This window comes from Schistocerca americana, chromosome X (genome assembly GCF_021461395.2).
Source record: "Schistocerca americana isolate TAMUIC-IGC-003095 chromosome X, iqSchAmer2.1, whole genome shotgun sequence".
NCBI classification, from domain to species: Eukaryota; Metazoa; Arthropoda; class Insecta; order Orthoptera; family Acrididae; genus Schistocerca; species Schistocerca americana.
The window spans coordinates 306781704-306804573 of NC_060130.1; the positions used below are offsets into that span (position 1 = coordinate 306781704).

General features: G+C 44.5%; 1 protein-coding gene across 1 annotated transcript in view; it reads right to left on the minus strand.

The window, feature by feature from the left end:
- Positions 1-22870, minus strand: part of LOC124555979 (inactive phospholipase C-like protein 1) — a 651563-nt gene that overhangs the window by 322673 nt on the left and 306020 nt on the right. Inside the window, exon 5 of the mRNA XM_047130024.1 lies at positions 7973-8066. Coding sequence (XP_046985980.1) covers positions 7973-8066 — 94 coding nt within the window. The remainder of the gene's footprint in view (positions 1-7972; positions 8067-22870) is intronic.

Here is a 22870-nt window from a genome sequence, read left to right on the forward strand (position 1 = left end):
CTGCGCAGCTAGCGCCATTCGACGGCCAACACCGCGGTTCCTGGTGTGTCCGCTGTGCCGTGCGTGTGATCATTGCTTGTACAGCCCTCTCGCAGTGTCCGGAGCAAGTATGGTGGGTCTGACACACCGGTGTCAATGTGTTCTTTTTTCCATTTCCAGGAGTGTATCAGGATGGTGGACGAAATGATTAAAGCGAACAGGCGTATCACCATCGATGGAGTAGCGGCAGAGCTTGGAATCGAACATGAGCGAGCTCACATGATCATCCACAACATTCTTCTTCACAAGAAGGAGTCAGCACGATGGGTGCCCCGCCAGCTGACCCAGACACACATGGAAGAACGCATGGCGTTCAGCGTGGAACAGATCGTGTGTTACCATGAATCTGGCAATGACCTTCTGTTTCGGACTGTGACGGGGGATGAAACGTGGGTCCACCATTACACGCCCGAATCGAAGGCCGCATCCATGGAGTGGGAACATCCGTCATCACCTGTCCGAAAGAAGTTCAAAAGCACTCCGTCTGCAGGTAAAGTGCTACTCAACGTTTTCTGGGACGCCAAAGGAGTTTTGCTGCTGGACGCTCTGGAGGATGCAACCATCAATGCTGCGCGGTACTGCGCCACTCTGTCGAAATTGCAAGAGGTGATTCGGAAAAAGCGGCCTGGCCTTCTCAGATCTGGTGTTCTGCTGTTGGATGACAATGCGAAACCACACACGGGGACGGCAACGCAAAACCTTATTGCAACTCTTGGTTGGGAGCGCCTACACCATCCGCCTTACAGTCCGGATTTCGCACCAAGTGACTTCCATCTGTTTTCTGCTTTAAAGAAGACTCTCGCCAGAAGGTGCTTTGGCAGCAATGCTGACGTCAAACAAGCCGTTCAACGCTTCTTCTGTATGCAACGCCCTGATTTTTTCCTGGAAGGCTTTTTGAAGCTTATAAAGCGGTATGACAAATGTCTCAATGTACTTGGAAATTATATGGAAAAATAAATATATGTCTTATGTTTAATGTCTCATTCTCTTTTTTTTCCTTTCACACACACACACAAAAAAAAAAAAAACGGCTCTGAGCACTATGGGACTTAACTTCTAAGGTCATCAGTCCCCTAGAACTTAGAACTACTTAAACCTAACTAACCTAAGGACATCACACACATCCATGCCCGGGGCAGGATTCGAGCCTGCGACCGTAGCAGTCGCGCGGTTCCAGACTGTAGCGAATAGAACCGCTCGGCCACCCCGGCCGGCCTTTCACACACAACTCTGACCACAGTCGACAGGGGAAACGTATTTTCCAACTCCCCAAGTGTTATAGGTACAAATAATACTGCAACCTAAATGCAATAGCACGATAACACTTTCGTTTATACTTCATTGTACATAGGCGCTATTTTCACTTAAGCTTTGCTTATGGTGCGTGCGATGTGGTCCAAAATAATAATTTTCCGGGCAACATCGAGTGCGTCGCACATTGGTCTTTCCACTACATATTGTACCTTGTAAGCTCCCTCGATTCGTAACGTATCTCTGTACGTCTAAAAACATGCGCAGAAAGTAGGCGTCGCGTTGGAAAACTTTGCGAATAGAGCCTTCGGGCCTCAGGTGCACTGATGCGCGTCTCCCCATAGATCAGTATTATATACAGGGTGTCTCACCTAACTCTGCCACCTCATATATATCTGGAACAACAATAGATATTGAAAAACGTTTTTCACCCGCATGAACGTAGGGTAGAGGCTTATGCGAAATTTTAAAACGTAAACAAATACTATTTTCAACACAAACTCGTGTATTTTTAAATGGATACCCCCTATTATTCCGTATGCAATCAATAGCATGAAAAATCGCAAAAATAATGGCGTTGCTTGCATCGCAATACGTCAATTACATACCGGGAAATTGCGAAGCGAATTTGACGCTTGAAATAGATGAAGCGCACAGCTAGCGCACGCCCTGATACTCAAGCGTGCACCTCACGCTGCCGGTAATCGTGATGTGAGTGACGTACTACGTCAGTGGGGTGTTAAGGGGCTCCGGAACGCCCTATACTTGCAATGTTAAAGTAACGCTTATAAATTACATCTTTCCTCACAAAGTATTTGAGGTAGGAAGTTGAACTTTTTGCAGATTATTTATTGGAATATGGGCTACAACTTAACACACGGATTTTACAAAATTTTAGTTCAGTTATTAAAGATGATTTTTTTTTTCAATTGTAATGAAAATTCACAACATTTTTTTGCAATTTTTTATTTATATATTCAAAAATATACAGTTTTTTGGAAAAAGGCTGTGTTAAATTATGCAGAGGGTACTGTGTAACATTTACTGAAAGTTTGAAACAAATATGTTTGGAAGATCCTTAGAAAACATGTAATTAGTATGAGAAAATAAAAGTTTTGGGAATCGAGCGACAAAGATTGGATTAACTTTTTAGTGCATTCCAGGTCCATAGGATGGATTATCTTCATCCTCTGCAAACTCCTCCTCCAGCTTCCTCTTGTTCCTCCTCCTGTTTACTCTTGGTTGTATTTCTAGACTCTTTACAGCCCTGTCTGCAGCCCGAAGGCGTTCCTTGTCTAAAGCAAGCATCGCTCGTACCATGTTAGAACCTATCTTCATTCCCATATTTCTAAGTACCTTGCACCTTACAATGTTGCCATCATTGAAAGTCGCAACAGCATCATACACACCAAAGTGAAGTGTGTCTATTCCAACAAATACAGTCTTGGGGATTCTCGACCATATAACACTATTTACACTTTCATTGGGGTTTTGAGTGTTTCCGTGAATACACTTTCTCAACAGTTCAAGTGCTGCTAAGTCTCTGAAAATAGGTTTTATCACCTCCATTATTGCATGAGGCAGACTAAAATGTACCTGATGAACACGGACGTTAATAATAACACCATTTGACAGCAGTTTAACAGCGCCACAGTGGGTCACGCCCATGTAGAACACATTTCAAAAAAAAAATTAAAAACAGTTGTAGTCTTCGGAATTTAATAAATTATATATCTATTAAAAGGTAATAGTCTGCAGATTCAGAAAACGCAAAAAAGTAAAAATTGAACTTTTCATGATTTTGAGCCTTTCCGGAGCCCCTTAATGCATGGTGTGGTATCGTATGAGAACACATCATTGGCCCATTTTTAACTGATGGCAGTCCTAAAGGGGAATAGTTTAGCCCCTTCTTGCGCTGTAACTTACTGGAACCGGTCCACCTCTTATAATTCGTCAAATAATGCGGTATCAGAATGATGGATGTCCTGCGCATAATGTTTATTGTTGCGAAATGACGACTAGAGGTACAATTAGTCGGAACACACTTGGTTTCACGTTTCTATACCTCATAAGTTTTGAAATATGTGGCTTGTAAAGGATAGCAACGGCCTCACTGTTTCTGACGTAATGCATCGCACGTAGTACTGTGCTCAGAGCAGGGGTTGCCTGCAGTTGCGCCTGTATCCTGCCGTAAATATACCAATACCACCATGGCACGCTCTATCTTCAGTGTAAAAGTGTCTCCTAATCTGGTCTGCTGAACTGTTCTCATACTGTAACGTAATTCACATACGTTGCCACATTAAAACCTGTTTTCTTGTGGCTTGTTACATTTGCCGTCATCTAGTCGATATGCCGGCCTTCAGTACTAGATATTATTTTAATTTATGGTGAATTTCACAGAAATGCAACTGCAGCTGTGACACTGTATGCTGTCCGTCACGTCGAACCATTGGCAACATCTGCAAGATACTCACGGAAACAGGAAGCTGGGCTCCCACAAAACGTCGACGTACAACACCAGCGACTGGCAATGGAAACGAAATTGCTGTTCTGGTTGCTATAGCCCACAGTCCTCAGGCGGATGTACGAGAAATGGGACGAGGTGTAGGAATAAGCCACAGCAGTGTGTGCAGAATCTTGCATCGGTATCGGTGTCATCCGTTCAATATCTCATTGGACCAAGAACTCCACGGGAATGAATTTGAATCCCGCATTGCATTCTGTCGTTTTGCACTTCAGCAGTTGCAAGGTAATCCAGTATTCCTAAGCAATCGTTGTTTACGGACGAGGCTTCATTTTCAAATCATGGTAATGTGAATATGCGGAACATGCACTACTGGTCCGTGCAAAGTCCCAACTGGATTCCCCAAGTTTCTCATCAACGACAGTGGAGAGTCAATGTTTCGTGCGGTATCATTGCTAACTGTATTGTAGGTCCCTATTTTTACCGTGAAACATTGAATGGACAGCGATATGCGTCATTTCTTCAACACACACTTGCGCTCCTCATGGAGGATCTAGGATTGGAAACTTGTCCATCAGTGTGGTTCCAAGATGATGCATGTCCCGCACAGAATGCAAAAGTTGACAGAGACGTTATAGATGCGACATTTCCAAATAAGTGGGTGGGGCAGGGAGGTACTGTTCTATGGCCAGCACGGTCCCCCGACTTGACGCCATTAGACTTCTTTCTCTGGGGCGAAATGAGAGAGAGCGTGTATCAAGAGCCCCCAACGACAGTAGAGGATATGCAACATCGCATTACTGCGGCGGGGGCACTTCGAACATATGTTGACGTGACAGTTTCATTGGTCAAGATGTGGGTGTATTTTCTATGTTGGATGTAATGCTCAACAATACATTTTCTGTGGCCGATAGGGCACTAGTAAATGTATTTAGCAAAGTGATTTCAAGTGTGTTATCTTTAATTGTAGCTGTAGCTTTCATTTCGCTAGAATAAACATACATTTACAATTTGAAAACCGTAACTTTGCGTTGGACGTGTTACTTGTTTATTTTTGTTTATTGTGCGTACCTTCCCATTGTGTGAGCCCCTGAAACAGACAGCGTGAGGTTCACGCTTGAGTCTCATGACGTGCGGCAGCTGTGGGCTTCATTTATTACAAGCGTCAACTTCGCTTCGCAATTTCTCGGGATGTAATTGACGTATTGCGATGCAAGCAACGCCATTATTTTAATGATTTTTCATGCTATTGGTTGCATACGAAATAATAGGGGGTATCCATTTAAAATTACACAAGTTTGTGTTGAAAATAATATTTGTTTACGTTTCAAAATTTCGCATAGTATTTGGTTTCCTAAGCCCCTGCCGTACGTTCATGCTGGTGAAAACCGTTTTTGAATATCTATTGTTGCTCCAGAGATATTTGAGGTGCCAGAGTTAGTTGAGACACGCTGTATGTGCAGTCTTTGGTGGAGTATGTTGCGGTTGTAACCTGTTAGAGTGTAAGACCCGAATCGAACTACAAGCAGACGGCCACGCGACGTTGTCGGAGCGGAACCAGGAGGAAAACGGACGCAGATGGCGGCACAGCTCGGTGGATGTTCGCTTGCATTGCACTTCCCCTTCGGACAGCAGTGACGAGGGGATCCTTCTTCCACTAGCGTATGCGGGAAACATAAATCTACAGACGAAAACTTGCGTAGGTCACCTGGTGTACATATATGCAATTTATTTGCCGGCCGGAGTGGCCGTGCGGTTCTAGGCGCTCCAGTCTGGAGCTGAGCGACCGCTACGATCGCAGGTTCGAATCCTGCCTCGGGCATGGATGTGTGTGATGTCCCTAGGTTAGTTAGGGTTGGTTAGTTCTAAGTTCTAGGCGACTGATGACCTCAGAAGTTAAGTCGCATAGTGCTCAGAGCCATTTTGCAATTTATTTCAGCAAATATTTGCAATTTCGTTTCTGTATTATGTAGCTGGAGTCAGCACCAACAAATAGTACTCATCACGTCTTTCATGTGGCGCCCAGTATCAACGGAATGATTTTTAAAGCGGAATATTAAGTGCCCGTTCGATAGAGCGGTCCCAGATTAGTTTAGTGCGGTATTTTTTATCGATATGTGTTAACAGGGACAGCAAAACTCGAAGAATATATTCCAGCAGCGACAGTGCTGCGCTCTGGCCCGCGCATTGTTGGATGGGTTATCCCAAATGATTTCCAAACGCTCTAAATGACAGGCTATAACCTGTTTTAATCCACATCCTAGAACACTATCTAATGAGTGGTCAATCGTAAACATTTTGACATAGTACAGAGATCTTGTCACGCCCACTAGAACAACAGACACCATTATAGTTGCAGCCTTGCTCGATTTTGCCAGAACTAATGACACTGCTGAATGTAAGCTTCCCAGACCTATAACTAGACAACCCATCGAAACAGCACAATGGTCGGTTTGGAGCGCTATAGATGGAACCAAGCATCTAATACTGGTACCAGTTTGTCATGTTGCTCTCCACCGCTTACGTAAGTAATGGTGCATCACTTGCAGCCACGCAACAGATTGTAAGAACAGTGGTCACCAAATGTCCCAAGGGGCAAAAGGAGATTAGTGGTTTACGCCCCATCAACAATGAGGTCATTAGAGACGGAGCACAAACTCGGATTGTTGGAGGATGGGGAAGAAAGTCGGTCGCGCTCTTTCAAAGGAACCGTCCCGGAATTCGTCTGAAGTGATTCAGGGAAATCACGGAAAACCTAAATCAGTGGAGCCAGACTCAAGTTTTAACCCCCGTCCACCCGAATGCGAGTGCAGTGCGTTAACCACAGCGCCACTTCGCTTGGTCCTAACGGACAGGAAGTTGAGGCGAACGTCACACCCTGTCAATGACAGTCGGTTGCAAGTCTGAGAGTAATGGCTGTTATCAATGAATGCCGTCCATCTAAATAAATTCCAACGGAATATTGTAAAGGGAACTGGATGTAATGGACGTTTGAATGCGGGAACCTCGCTGTAGACCGTTGCTCACAGTGGCACAAACAACTGGACGTCTTCAATGGGCTACAAAAGGCAGAAATTGGACAGTAGCTGAAGGGAGGCACACTGCGTGGTCTGGTGAGTTGCGATTATTGCTCCTTTTCAAATGGTTCTATACGTTGAGTGCGCTGACAGCCCAATGAGACATTTAACCAACAGTATGTGGTGGGTCTAGCTAAGACTAGTCGTGGGTCTGTGATGTTTTGGAGGTGACATTTTACCATAAGCTGAGCCCACATATTGAAATTATCGTCGACATGTACCAAGTCACTTATTTCAACACTCTCGGTGGCAGTATGTTGCTCTTTTTCATCTGCATTTTCTTGATGAAAATACTATGGACACGCTCGTCTTCCAAAATGTCAAAACCTGTGTACAGTGGGTTGCAGGAATACAGTCGTGGCTCTATTAACACTGAGGGTAGGTTTATGCTGCAGCCGCGCTGCAGGCACCTCCCTGTTCGCTACTAGCCGGTATCGTAGTAGTTGCATTTACGCTACAGCCTCACTGCTTGCTACTCGCCGGGAGTAATTATCCTGCAGGAATTCACATATCGAGCAGAGTGCTAGCAGCGTCAAACGCGGCACTGCTGGAGTGACCTTGAAGCAGCCAATAATGCCTCAAGTTTCCGAACATGCGGCGGGGACCATAGCGAGCAGCGGGGCAAGCGAGGATGTTTCAGGTTAAATGGACCCGTAAGACGCAGTAGGTTTGATTCATCATCGGCGTACCATGCCAGCGAGCTGCGAGGTGGCAGCATAAACGCAATCATAGGCACCATTATCGCACCTGGACTGGCCCACTAAACCACCCAATATCAATCCCATAGAAACGACTGGAACTATTAGGAACAGCAGGTGATTAGCAGCAATTGGAAGGTCTACCAGATATAACCATCAATGACAGGCCTCAGTTGGATATGACATACTTAAAGAAACGGTTGGGCCAAAAGGCTAGTGGAGGTGTTACATAGCATTATCGTGGTTTCTCTTTTAGGACAACTATTTTTGTCTGGTGTGCTTATTGCATTATAAGCATTTTGATCTCACTGCTATCGTAGTTCAGCGTCTTGATCAGCTGATTGCTACAAAATTACGCACAATTTCGAAGAGAAACATATCTTCACTTTTTATAAGTCCATGGCCAATAAAAAAAGTATTTTAATTTTTGTAGCACTTACCATCGACTGTCAGGTACTTATTGTTGCGACCTTCTTCTGTAGTCTCATAGTTGTTGATGAGCTCCATACATCTCTCCAGTGTTACGTCTTTCAGCTGTAAAAACGAAGGTAAGACGTTAGACAAATTTTGCTTCATGTAATCGACACACACTTGATCATTATATAGTAGCACAGAAAACTTTATCACTAATGTACCGAACAGACAAAGCATGATACAATGATTCTTTGTACCCAATAAGCCCAAAAAATTTCCAGACGGTTGATAAAAATAGAGAAACATAAATACACTCCTGGAAATGGAAAAAAGAACACATTGACACCGGCGTGTCAGACCCACCATACTTGCTCCGGACACTGCGAGAGGGCTGTACAAGCAATGATCACACGCACGGCACAGCGGACACACCAGGAACCGCGGTGTTGGCCGTCGAATGGCGCTAGCTGCGCAGCATTTGTGCACCGCCGCCGTCAGTGTCAGCCAGTTTGCCGTGGCATACGGAGCTCCATCGCAGTCTTTAACACTGGTAGCATGCCGCGACAGCGTGGACGTGAACCGTATGTGCAGTTGACGGACTTTGAGCGAGGGCGTATAGTGGGCATGCGGGAGGCCGGGTGGACGTACCGCCGAATTGCTCAACACGTGGGGCGTGAGGTCTCCACAGTACATCGATGTTGTCGCCAGTGGTCGGCGAAAGGTGCACGTGCCCGTCGACCTGGGACCGGACCGCAGCGACGCGCGGATGCACGCCAAGACCGTAGGATCCTACGCAGTGCCGTAGGGGACCGCACCGCCACTTCCCAGCAAATTAGGGACACTGTTGCTCCTGGGGTATCGGCGAGGACCATTCGCAACCGTCTCCATGAAGCTGGGTTACGGTCCCGCACACCGTTAGGCCGTCTTCCGCTCACACCCCAACATCGTGCAGCCCGCCTCCAGTGGTGTCGCGACAGGCGTGAATGGAGGGACGAATGGAGACGTGTCGTCTTCAGCGATGAGAGTCGCTTCTGCCTTGGTGCTAATGATGGTCGTATGCGTGTTTGGCGCCGTGCAGGTGAGCGCCACAATCAGGACTGCATACGACCGAGGCACACAGAGCCAACACCCGGCATCATGGTGTGGGGAGCGATCTCCTACACTGGCCGTACACCACTGGTGATCGTCGAGGGGACACTGAATAGTGCACGGTACATCCAAACCGTCATCGAACCCATCGTTCTACCATTCCTAGACCGGCAAGGGAACTTGCTGTTCCAACAGGACAATGCACGTCCGCATGTATCCCGTGCCACCCAACGTGCTCTAGAAGGTGTAAGTCAACTAACCTGGCCAGCAAGATCTCCGGATCTGTCCCCCATTGAGCATGTTTGGGACTGGATGAAGCGTCGTCTCACGCGGTCTGCACGTCCAGCACGAACGCTGGTCCAACTGAGGCGCCAGGTGGAAATGGCATGGCAAGTCGTTCCACAGGACTACATCCAGCATCTCTACGATCGTCTCCATGGGAGAATAGCAGCCTGCATTGCTGCGAAAGGTGGATATACACTGTACTAGTGCCGACATTGTGCATGCTCTGTTGCCTGTGTCTATGTGCCTGTGGTTCTGTCAGTGTGATCATGTGATGTATCTGACCCCAGGAATGTGTCAATAAAGTTTCCCCTTCCTGGGACAATGAATTCACGGTGTTCTTATTTCAATTTCCAGGAGTGTATGTTAGTTTTAAGATTTCTGGTGTTCTACATGGTCTTCTCCTCCACTTGACTGAAACGCGCAGAACGTTTATAAAACCATGAAAAACTGTCAAATTCCTTCTTTGGGATGTTGTTCAACACGCGAACCACAATGGATTGAATTTCTCTTTGTAACACTATTACCTACATTACCAATAATGATTTTATCTAACTTCTTTGTTTGTGTCTTTACTTAATGTGACTTCTATATAATCATGCTCTTTCATGTAACGCACATGTAAATGTTTTATTTATTGTTTCTGATAATTCACGTAATTGACATTAATCTATGGATGTAATTTCAAAATCATTGTTCTGTAAAAGAATGTGACGATCAAAACTTTAATTTTAATACTGCTTCACGCATAGGGGAATTAGGTTTCCAATCATGTAATACTTGGAGGGAAGTCCATTCGCAACGGTACTAACTAGGCGGGAATAGAACAGGTGGACCTGGCGGTCGAAATTCAACGTTACTATGTGTCATGAGTCAGTCGGTGGTTAGCAGGTAAAGAGTGAGCATCTTGTGAATTGAAAGAAGCAAGAAGTACAGCAAGATTATGTAATACAGCCTTGGATGCGGAAATAGTTCGGCTTATTATTCACGGCATAATTTGGTTAGTTCCGTACTACGAAAATCTGACGCTAAGAAGAGAATTTTCAGAGCTTGTTACTCAGGAAGAGCCATGGATACTTTTGCCTCCCTCTTTTGAATAGCACAGGAGATCGATGCTGCCACCACCTTCAGCTCAAATTATCAGTTGAGTACTGTATAAATGCAAGGACAAATTACATGGTTTCGTTTCCAATAATAGCTTTGTGTTGAGCCACCGTATTTTATCCCTAGTCATTTACCTAGACAGGGCCCTATCCCAAGTGCTATGATGAATCCAAGTATCCTGTTTTACAGAACTGAAAAGCAATTATCGTCTTTGAGAGAAGTTAATAAGCTTCGCGGAGCTGTTAAGTACATACTTATTTAGTGAGCATAAGTTTTGAAATACTCCACGTAGTTTTCTTAAATGGACAGTTAAAACATTCGGTTCAAAGATTTTTCTTATTGAAATAATAGTGCTCACAGTTTCGTGTGTTATGTAGTTAGTGTTTCCCATAAGTGTTGTGACTGAAGGGTTCAACCGCGATCTGAATCTACCGATAAATTTAAATATATTACAATAACAGCAATCAAGAGTAAGCAGCTAGCTACAAATATTCAAACTATGCTAGATCCGTGTGTCACATATTCAACTTGAGCTAAATATAAGGAAGTGAATGTCCCTTGAAAATGCAAATAGTAATCAGTAAAAAAGGTACTATTACTTCATAACTATTTCAACAGAAGTAATGTCCTATGATTAAACTGACCAAGGAACCTCTTGTCCATGTCAGTAGTGCTCCACCATTAGTACTCTTTTACCTATAATCATCATCTTCCTACTGTAACGTACAGATAGGAAGCCAGTTGTTGCCCAAACGCATTAATACTCCTCCTGTGTAGTTCAAGTCAGATCACTAGTAGATTCCTTCCTAAATTGTGCTACAGTTTTGTATCTTATGAGATTAAGTAAAGTCAGCCCCAACAGTTAACTTTCTATATGAACCATGCTAGTACTGGGTACAACTTTGCCTAATGAAGCTGGCGACCGTTTCTTTTCACGTAATTACAGTGTACTAGATTACTCATAGAATCTTGTTTCGATTCCCGTTTACCTTGCTACTGCTTTTCTTGCATAGAAACCTTCAAGGAAACAAAATTAGTCAGATACCTTACCATTCTATGCCGTCACGGTCACAAATTAGAAAAATACTTTCACAGGGGTAACATTATTGGCATATTACCCGGTAATGTTACAGGTTATGTCGTCAAAGCATTGATGCTTCGCAAGAATTTCTGCACTTTGTCGTTTTGTGATTCGTTCGTATCGATAATAGCAAGTCTCGTCACCCGTGATAATTTTTTTCCCAGAAAAGGATTATCAGAATTTTGCATTTCGATCAAGTGCAAACGCGTCGTCGCTTGTTATCTGGGATTCACAGTGTGGGGGGAAAAGCTTTGTAAGCACTTTTACCTTCTTCAAAAAATTCTGAAGAGTGTCTTGAACTCTTCATTTAGAGATGTTGCTCCATTACGATTTGTGACGCAACGGTGTTAACACATTAGTGTCGCACGTCCACTACTTAACACTGCCTCCACACAAGTGACTGGTCGAATGCATATTTTAGGAAAGTGCGAGTCATCTGTGAAGGAGATCGCATATAAGGTGCTGGTGCGACTTATTCTTGAACGCTGCTCGAGTGTTTGGGATCCGCACGAGGTAGAATTGAAGGAAGACATCGATGTAATTCAGAGGCGGACTGCTAGATTTGTTACCGGTAGGTTTGAACATCACGTAAGAGTTACGGAGATGCTTCGGGAACACAAATGGGACCCCTGGAGGCAAGGCGACGTTCTTTTCGAGAAACACTATTGAGATAATTTAGAGAACCGGCATTTGATGCTGACTCCTGAACGATTCTACTGCCGCCAACATACATCGCACGTAATGTCCACGAAGATAAGATACGAGAAATTAGGGCTCATACGGAGGCGTACGGAAAGTCGTTTCTCCTTCACTCTATTTGCGAGTGGGAGAGGAGGGGAAATGGCAAGTAGTGGTACAGGATACTCTTCGCCACGCACTGTAAGGTGGCTTGCGGAATTGTATGCAGATGTAGATTTTTCTTACTGCTGTTACTTCACACTGGCACCGTAGTTAATACGCTGAAGCCGCTTACATGTCAAAAATAAAATAAGTCTCGGAACTTTTTGGATTGAAGGTGTATTCCATATAGTGACACTTTGCCCTTTTCTTTATAACAGATGGCAGTAAAATTGTTGAGTGCTATATGGTTAAAGTAGCACTGCTGTGGAAAACCAGCGATTCGAGGGATATAATAAAATACAGACGTTACCCGATCTCCGTCCACAAAATTTCAGAGACTGTTCGCATCCGTCAGAACTCATGTAATAAGCAGTGACGGTAAAACAAGAGGATCTGATTCACGGAAGCCCCTGTGTACAGATACAAAAGCACTGATGTGGTTGTCGTCACTGCGGCAACGGCTAAGCATAATGTTCGTTGTGCCGCTCTTTTATTGCTTTCATGAACCCTGACACGAGGTGCATATTGGCCAATTCTTCGTTACTAGGCCTATCCATACCGCTGTGTATCACAGTTAACTAAGAAGTAACTCTGCCAGAGACACAAACCCGAAGCAGAAGCGAGCAATACTGAATTCAAGCTCGAGAGCGAAGAGTAAAGCAAGCATTACTGTCGTCAGAAGCAAGTACCATGACTAACAAGGGGACACATGGCGATCGGATTTTTGTAGTTTTTATATTTACGGTACGTGAAGCTCAGAAATTAAATATCAATCGGTAATAACAAGTCAATGCAGCTCTCAAAAATTCTCGAGAAAATCGACTTTGAAGTTTTCCGTCTGTCTTTAATACGCTAAAGCAAAGTTGATTTTTCTCGACAGGTCGTGTGGCTGTGTGGTAGAACGCTCGCCTACCGCTTGTGTGGCGTAGGTTTCGTTCCCAGGCCTGTCAAAATATTAAATAAACCTGTATGTTCCATGAATATTCTACTGAAGCTTAAAATACAGAAGAATGAGAAGGAACGTAATTCGTGATTTTTTAAATTATACAATCTTTTATAAGAGATCAGTAATTAAGAACTTCTATTGCAATGAATAATGGATTTTTGTGGGCTATATGTAATTAGTAATAAGACATGCACTTTCCATAAAAACAGCAATTGCATATCTGTTGATTAGCTAATATTTGATGAATTTATATTTAAATAATGTAGGTATTCCAACTGAACGTAAAAAACGAACAAATAATGACCGAAAGGAGACCCCACCCAGCAGTTATATGTTTTAAACTTCACAGGATTGCTAGCAGAACATGCACCTCTGTTTAAAAATCTGAGTCAGCCACAAACCTAACCTAAAAACCCTACGTGGCTGACGAACATTCTACCACACAGCCGCCGGCCGCTGTGACCGAGAGGTTCAGGGCTCTTCAGTCCGGAACAGCGCTGCTGCTACGGTCGCAGGTTCGAATCCTGCCTCGGGCATGGATTTGTGTGATGTCCTTAGGTTAGTTAGATTTAAGTAGTTCTAAGTCTAGGGGACAGATGAACTCAGATGTTAAGTCACATAGTGTTTAGAGCCATTTGAACCACACAGTCACATGTGTAAGTAGGCTGTTTGCGTTTTTATGTTGGTAACGCCACGTAGCGCTCTGTATGAAAATCACTGACTGTGCTGTGTGCAGTCTGTGGCTGGTTGGCATATTCACTTGTGTAGTGTTGGGCAGTTGGATGTGAACAGCGGGTAGCGTTGAGCAGTTGGAGGTCAGGCGCCAGCAGTGGTGGATGTGGGGAGAGAGATGCCAGAGTTTTGAGCGGACGGTCTGGACGTGTGTCCGTCAGAAAAAGGAAATTTGTTTAATTGAATGTCACTTTTGAACGTTATTAAGGTAAATACATTGTTTGTTCTTTATCAAAATCTTTCATTTGCTAACTATACCTATCAGTAGAAGTGCCTTCAGTAGTTTGAATCTTTTATTTAGCTGGCAGTATTGGCGCTCGCTGTATTGCAGTAGTTCGAGTAACGAAGATTTTTGTGAGGTGAGTGATTCATGAAAGGTATCGGTTATTGTTAGTGAGGGCCATTCTTTTGTAGGGATTATTGAAAGTCAGATTGCGTTGCGCTAAAAATATTGAGTGTCAGTTTAGTGATGATCAGAATAAGTAAAGAGAGAAATGTCTGAGTACGTTCACTTGTACTCAGCTGTCTCTGTTTCAAATAACGTAGAAGTTTACCAGCACAGTAATTCACAATTTTTCTAACGGGACGTCTCACATGGCCTATCGAGAAAAACGGACCGTGCTTTAGCATATTAAAGGTGGTCGGAAAAACTTCAAAGTCGATTTTCGAGAATTTTTGCGAGTGACATCGACATATTATGGGAGACTAATATTTGAGTTCTGAACTTCACGTATAATAAATACAAAAAATTACAAAAATCCGATAGCTGTGTGGTCAAATGGTTCAAATGGGACGTAACATCTGAGGTCATCAGTCCCCTAGACTTAGAACCACTTAAACCTAACTAACCTAACGGAATCACATAAATCCATGCCCGAGGCAGGATTCAAACCTGCGACTGTAGCAGTCGCGCGGTTCCGGACTGAAGCCCCTAGAATCGCTCGGCCACAGCGGCCGGCACTGTGTGGTCGCCATGCGATTTGAGGAAGTCCGTTTCCATATACGACACACACCACATTGTACTATTTTGCAATTATTTTCGGTGCAATATAGATAGTAAGATAAATAGGGGAAAGAAATACGTGTGTTCAGGTTCATCCTGTACAATATTCTCAGCGGAAAGCTACCTGACGTGAGAAACGTACTCTGTGAGAGTATCACAACAATACTATTTTTCAGTCTGCATTGCTACGTCTTTCCTGTTAAGTCATTCCTCCTTCCAGGCCTGGCACCTGTGTCTATATAGAATGGTCTTCTTTAATAAAATTTATTTCAATCGTCGTGAATCCCCGAAAATTTCGGGAATTGTGTTTTTCAGACTCAAGTGGCTAACCAGTTACGAATCTACTTAAGCGGGAAATCGGAGCAAGATTCGCCTAAACGTAGTTGGGAAACTTTCGATAGGACGCATTCAGGATTTCCAGCTTACTAGGTCCATGCTCATTAGCCCAGTTCAAGGATTCGGTTCAGGTTTGATTTGCCACCCTGTGTTTCATAATATGCATCCTATTTTAGTTATTGTTTTGTAATTCAATTGAAGTGTTATGCAATACCTGTCCTCTTTTTTAGCCGGCCGGTGTGGCCGTGCGGTTCTAGGTGCTTCAGTCTGGAACCGCGTGACCGCTACGGTCGCAGGTTCGAATCCTGCCTCGGGCATGGATGTGTGTGATGTCCTTAGGTTAGTTAGGTTTAAGTAGTTCTAAGTTCTAGAGGACTGATGACCTCAGATGTTACGTCCCATAGTGCTCAGAGCCATTTTTGAACCTCTTTTTTAGTCTAAAGCAGGACGTTCAACACACTCGATACACTAAATATTCTCTACCTAATAGTGTTATTTTTTATTCTTAGCTCTAATAATCCAGTATTAAAGATAATATCTTAACGACAAATATATGAAAAGCCCTAGTTAATTTGTAAGAACCTGAAATGAAAATAATTACTGAAAAACGAATCTGCTAATTTGATCTGCAAACGTTAAACAGAACTTTTTCATGCCGTTCAGTTTGCAGCTATCTCGGTATAACTCGAATTTGTCCTCCAAATGGTTTGAAAATCTTCTGTACGTGCAACAATATGTGCGATATTTACAAATATTATTCTTAAATACGTTAATTGTATTGTTCTAGTAGGAATAGTTCACAGGTTAGTGTGTTGTTCGTTAAGTCTCGAACCAGCATAACACTGTAAGGGAAATTAACATGCAAATGGTCCGCCGTTGGGCGCCAAAATTTAATAAATTGAGAAGAAATTGATATGCAAATCAGGCAAATTAATTGAAGATTTGAAATAGGAAAACTTTTGCGATTATTATAATCTCATCGATACAGATATAAAAATCGGGGCCAATTTGCCTGGGCATAACAGGACTTAGTAACTGGGCAAGTAGGAGGGATATGGACTATCTCAACGGACGTTGGAGTCAGTTTTACATGAAGAAGTTTGCTGCAGACACAAGGTCAACACCTCGTTGTTTGTGTGGTGGCAAGTTGACAGCTGGCAGCTTTCATCTTTTTTGTTCTGTGCCTTTGAGAAGACGCCCCTGGGCCACTTAAAACATTCGTTCTTTCATACTGGCTGAGCGCTAGCCTTAATCCTTCAGATAGCGTACGACTGCCAGCACAGTGTTCCTGTGATTGTGCTTCCAGCGTCTTTTTTATGGTAATTGTCTCGTGAAAGCGGTGTTATCGAAATATTTGGAGCTGAGATCAAACAGGCAGAAGCAGTCGAATACTTAAAGATCCAAGTACCAAACAGTAAGGTAAATCTGCTCAACATGGAACAGGAAATGAGCATGTCACAAAGCGACAATGAATATTGGAAAGGAGGGATCTTATTCAAGAGTCTGAAGACTGATTCGACAATGGGCTGGCATGGCTCCAAATGGTAAACTCTCTGTCTCTTCTGATTCCTCTGACTCTGCATTGCTAACTCACTGACTACTCCCTCGTCACCGACTCTTCACTACCCATTTTCTGCCTAGTTGCATCTCTCTCCTGCCTGAATGTCTGATTGTTCTCTGAATGCCTACCTAAAGGATTCTCTCGGCTGCTCCTCCTTTGAATTTTTTATACTCGTCTCCATCAGAAATGAATGCAATCGACGTTGCATAGCCATGTCTCCCAGTCTTTGTGCAGGGTGAAGTTTTCCAGTCTTGCAGTGGCTGATGTGTACCGCAGAAATTCCTGTCTGGTTCTTGTGCGTTGCTCGTTGTGCCAGTTCCCAGCACTGGCTGCAATTTCCCCACAAAATTATTTCATGTGTTGGTATGCATGCCTGAGTTCTCAAGAAAGCAGCCATACAACAACAAACCAACTTGTTTGTAACAGGAAAGCCTGTGCTTCCCCCAAGTGTCGTCAGGTGTTTGTGACTTGGTGGCGTCCCTCTTGTTGTGTGTCAGACTTCACACTGGGCAACCCCTTCCTACATGGGGCAAACAGCCCGGCTAAGTCATACCAGTCTGTTTTTTGGGAAAGCCTAAGGTATCAGTTCTTGCTTAAACGTCCCTCTCGCCCTTAGGGCCAGTGACCAAGTAATGTAGCGTCTGATTTATTTGATAGTACTTTTCCTAATTGAAATTTAATGTAGTAATCATAATTAACTGTCTTGTTGTTGTGGGACTAGGCAGAATCTCTAGTCACACTTCTGCACTGATAAGTACACCGTTGTTACTACGCTGAAGAAAATGGGAAGTGTTACACCTTGATTGAAACGGTTGATATTTGTCAAACCTGTGTGGAAATGTTCATCACATAATTAAACTGGAGGCCATCATCGATATCAGTGTGAGTTGTGACCCCAATGGATCTTAATACACTCTTGTATTCATTGTCGCATGGAAGAAGATGCCTTCCGAATCTTATCTTCAGGAGTTTCTTGCTATGTCAAACACTTACTGTGTCACTTTATGAAGATTGCTGGCGGCAAGCTAGTATGAATGTATACACGTCCCCAGCACCCCAGATATGCTTTTTGCGTGACATCTGGGCACAGAGTAGACTGGTTAAGGATCTGTACATTCATCAAGGCGTTTGTGGTGTCAACTACAGTGTGGGGTCTTACATTACCTTGTTGGAATACTTCCACGTGAAGAAAGAAGGAAGAAAGCCAGATTAGGGTTTAACGACCAACCGATATCAACTCTAGACCTCAACCCAACTTCAAGTAACCTGTTCCCGATTGTTCGTGGTGACACTGTCTGTAACTTCTTCCCGAATTTCAGCTGTTGTCATACTTCTATTCTTGAGAACCAGACGAAAAATCCTACAACGTCCTCGTGCTGTAGTACTGGAAGGATTATGTTTGCTCTTCTAGCCGCACTTTTGTCCCAAGTCTACCTTTTTAGCATTCGTTGTACAGTCATTACATTGCTGCTGACCGTCCCCACAGCTGATTGGTCAGCGCAGCAGAATGCCATGCGAGGGTCCCGGGTTCCATTCACGGCCGGGTCGGAGATTTTTTCCGATTGGAGAGTGTGCGTTGTCTTTATCACCATCTCATCCTCATCGACGGGCAAGGCGTTCAAGTGGCATCACCTAGAAAGACTTGCACCAATCAACCGGTCTACTCGACGGGGGGTCTAGCCACACGCACATTCCATTGCACTGCACTACAGCTAACCCATTGTCCTTCACACCATTGTTTGGACCCTGCTCAAACCCTGAAAGATGGCGATGAGATGCACGGTCTACTGCGATATCCGCTCGAAAGATTCCAGTTACAATATGCACCTACATCAGCCGTCATGTAGTCACAACGCCTTTCGCTTGTAGGAATGGCTGTTTTCTCTACAGAAAATAAGCTCGCATAAGGATGAAGTTTTAATCAAAATATTCCACAGGCACTGAAGCACTGTTCGGTAAATGTGGTCATGGTGTGTCACTTTCCATTTCCATCAATTTAGCTAGTAGTGTATTTACATTAAACTCAAATGTAACTCTATATGTTATACCTTGCAGATAGGTTGTGCAATAGAAGCGGTCTATGACGAGGGCGTTCTGCAAAGTAATGCCTCTGATTTTTATGTGAAAACTCTTACAGGTTTTTAAATAAAACAAACGTTTTTAACATTTTATATTTTTATTCTTCAGGTCGTATATTAGTTTCCCAGTATTGTCACCCCGCCAAGGAACACGTTTCTCCCAACGAGAGACCAGTTTGTTGTTACCGTCACTGTAGAATGTTTGACGTTGTTGGTGGAGCCACAACGTCGCCTCTGCTTGCACCATTTCATCTCTATCAAAATGAAGTCCTAGAAGGTGTTCTTTAACTTTTGGAAACAGATGAAAATCGCACGGGGCCAAACCGGTACTGTATGAAGGATGATCGGCGACAGTGAACTCAAGGTGTCGAACTGTTGCAGATATCACAGCGCTCATGTGTACTCTGGAACTGTCACGCTGAATGAGAGGGTGCTCCATGTGTGGACGAACCCTTTGAATTCGAAACTCGATTACAGCTCGTTGTTTCTTTCGCACCGTCATAGTTATGTTACAATACGGAGCCCTTCAAAATGGTTCAAATGGCTCTGAGTACTATGGGACTCAACTTCTGAGGTCCCCTAGAACTTAGAACTAGTTAAACCTAACTAACCTAAGGACATCACACACATCCATGCCCGGGGCAGGATTCGAACCTGCGACCGTAGCGGTCTCGCGGTTCCTGACTGCAGCGCATAGAACCGCACGGCCACTTCGGCTGGCAATTCGGAGCCCTCCAGTGGCAGAAGGCTGCAAGGATGTAGACATGAAGAGTACAGACGGAGAACGCTAATGACGTTTTTCTTATTTAAAAACACTAAGAGCTTTCACATAAAAAATTCGGAGGCACCACTTTTCAGCGCGCCCTCGTACATACAATGTGAAAGAAAACATCAGCACTGCTTGACTGCAGTGGTTTTGGATCCCTGAGCACGTAGTGGTTTCCAGATCCTCTCTTCTAGTGGAAACTAGGAGGCATTAACCCACTCAGTGCGAAACACGGTTTTTAACTGGAATACGGATACCAGCTACTGAAACTTATAACAAACGGCATATGCAGGAATGGATTAAACAAGTTTAGAGTAGATATTAACAACCGACACTGACGTACAGGCCTGGGGAATGTTAACAACTGAGAAGGAAGACTCATTACGGTATGATTACATGATAGCAGAACAATCACTGGAATCAGCCACAACCAGAAAATATCAAGGACTATGTGTACGGAGCTAATTAAACTGGAACGACCACATAGGACTATTCACAGCAAAGGCAGATAGCAGACTGAGAGCCACTGGCAGAATCCACAGGAAATGTAGTCCACTCACAAAGGAGATAGCTTACAATACCTTCGTTCGACCGATACTTGAATGCTGCTCGTCAGTCTGGGATCCGTGCTAGACGGAACTGACGAAGAGACAGAGAAGATCCAAAGAGCGGCAGTTCGTTTCGTTACAGGTTCGTTTAGTAACCACGAAAGCGTCACGGAAATGCTCCGTCAACTCCAGCGGCAGACACTACAAGAGATGTATTCTGCGTTATGGTGTCATTTACTGTTAAAGTAGCAAGAGCGTAGGTTCCTAGAATAGTTAATTAATATATTGCTTCCTCCTACATATATCTCGTGAAAAGATCATGAGAGCAAAAGTAGAGAGATTCGAACTCACACGGAGGCTTACCAGCAATCGCTTCTTCCACGAACCGTTTGTGACTGGAACAGGGAAAGGGGGAAGTGGCAGAAGTACACAAAGTACCCTCCATCACACACTGTAAGGTGACTAGTGGAATATAAATGTAAATGTAGATGTAGAGGGAAGATGTCATTGACGAGAGAGGTTTGAAATGACGTCAGTAGTGCCGATGGCGATGCAGTATCATGGTCTGACATGCTACAGACAGTGACCACCATTTAAGTCATTAATATAAGATAAAGAGTAACATACAAACACTCTGACGTCACTTAGGTATTGCGTCTGTTGCAAAAACCATCTCCACAATAATAGGCAATCTGCATCAACAAAGCGGAAATTGATGAGAAATTCGTTTCCTCAACTGTAATTACACTTAGTAGGTACCTAGAAGCACATTTGTTGAAACAGCTCTTTTCCCTACCCACTTCCGCAGCATCGCCTTCAGTTGTGCTGGAGCCGCAACTGCATCAGACCACAAGTTATGCGAGCAGAAATGTGTGCTGAGTGCTTCAGGGCTACTCACTGTATTACGCCCGTATCACACGGAGTAAGATACGCTGCATGTTTGCTAGGTGTTGTGCTTGGCTGTTAGTAGGGAGAGGCTGCGGCAAGCTCGTATGCCGAAGCAGTCCTCCGCGTTAAGTCTGTTGCAAGTTGTGTCGTGGAAAAATGTTCGCTTTATTATGTCAACGGCACAAGCGGGCCACGTCAGCCGGAAGAGGGGGGTGCTAGCTACGAAATTCGAGTGGCAGGCACTGTAATACTGCTACCTACCATTGCGTACTACAGGAAATGTAGTCCACGCATGAAGTAGGTACCTTACAAAACCGTTGTTCGACCGATACTTGAATACTCTCGTCAGTCTAGGATCCGTACCAGAGAAGACTGACGAAGAGAGAGAGATTATTGAAAGGAGAGCAGTTCGTTTCGTTACAGGTTCGTTTAGTAACCACGAAAGCGTCGCGGAAATTCTCCTTCAGCTCCAGCGGTAGACACTGCTAGAGCGGCATTCTGCGTTAGCTGCACTCTGTCTTACAACGGGGCGGGTTTCTCCACGCCAGCTGGAGTAGCGCTTTCCAGACATACGTGGTAGCAAGCACGGCATTCCAACACAACAGTGCCGCCCGAACAGGTATATGTAGGCTTGCAGCCTAGCTGAAGGTCACATACACTGAGGACCTGTGTCTCGCCACCCGACAACCGGACCTGGCTTGCCCTGACATCACACTGGGCTTTTCACATGTCCACTTCTGGCGACGTGCTGCACCTCAGCTCCGGCTCTCACTTCAACTTCATCTCAGGCACAGATGCCTTCTCCGTTCCAGCTGGTCACTTCCACAGTCGCACCCGCTACTAGATGCAGTCACGAGCCTGCTGGAGTCAGGTAGTGTGCTGCTTTCGGGAGTCCAACCGAGACCACCCCATCGAAAGCGTTTAGCGCGCGCCAGCACCTAACACTACTTCGGCTTCAGACATCCTGGTTTCGGCCTATACCCCACTGAGCCCGGCTACCCACCTTGCAGACTGCCCGTAACACTCGCTGCTGGCCTCCACTACGCTGTGCGGCTGCCATCACTAGAGATCAGAAGTGAACTTGCTTTTAATTAGCCAGCGAATCCTTTGGCGTCATCTCGAACTCGTCGTCTCCGAATGCTCGAAGACTCAACACGAGTCTCCACCGTTGCCCGTTTAACTGAAAACTCGTCACTTGAGTGTGTGTGTTTGAAATCTTATGGGACTTAACTGCTAAGGTCATCAGTCCCTAAGCTTACACACTACTTAACCTAAATTATCCTAAGGACAAACACACACACACCCATGCCCGAGGGAGGACTCGAACCTCCGCCGGGACCAGCCGCACAGTCCATGACTGCCGCGCCTAACACCGATCGGCTAATCCCGCGCGGCACTTGAGTGTGTTGTCAGATTACAAATGAAATGTACCAACCTAGAAAGGAAAGCGAATATACGAATTCGCAAGTACAGGCGATAATTGACGGCACTTCCGGAACATACGAAACCACTGGGCATGACGATTATTATACAGGGCGAAGAAAAATTCGCGCACTCTGACTTCCTAGCGCGATTCCTCATATACTGGCAATTCAAAATTGTCTGTCAGAAAATTTCGTCCAGCGCGTATTTCTGGCAGTAAATGGACGTTAAAGATAGGCAGTCTGACA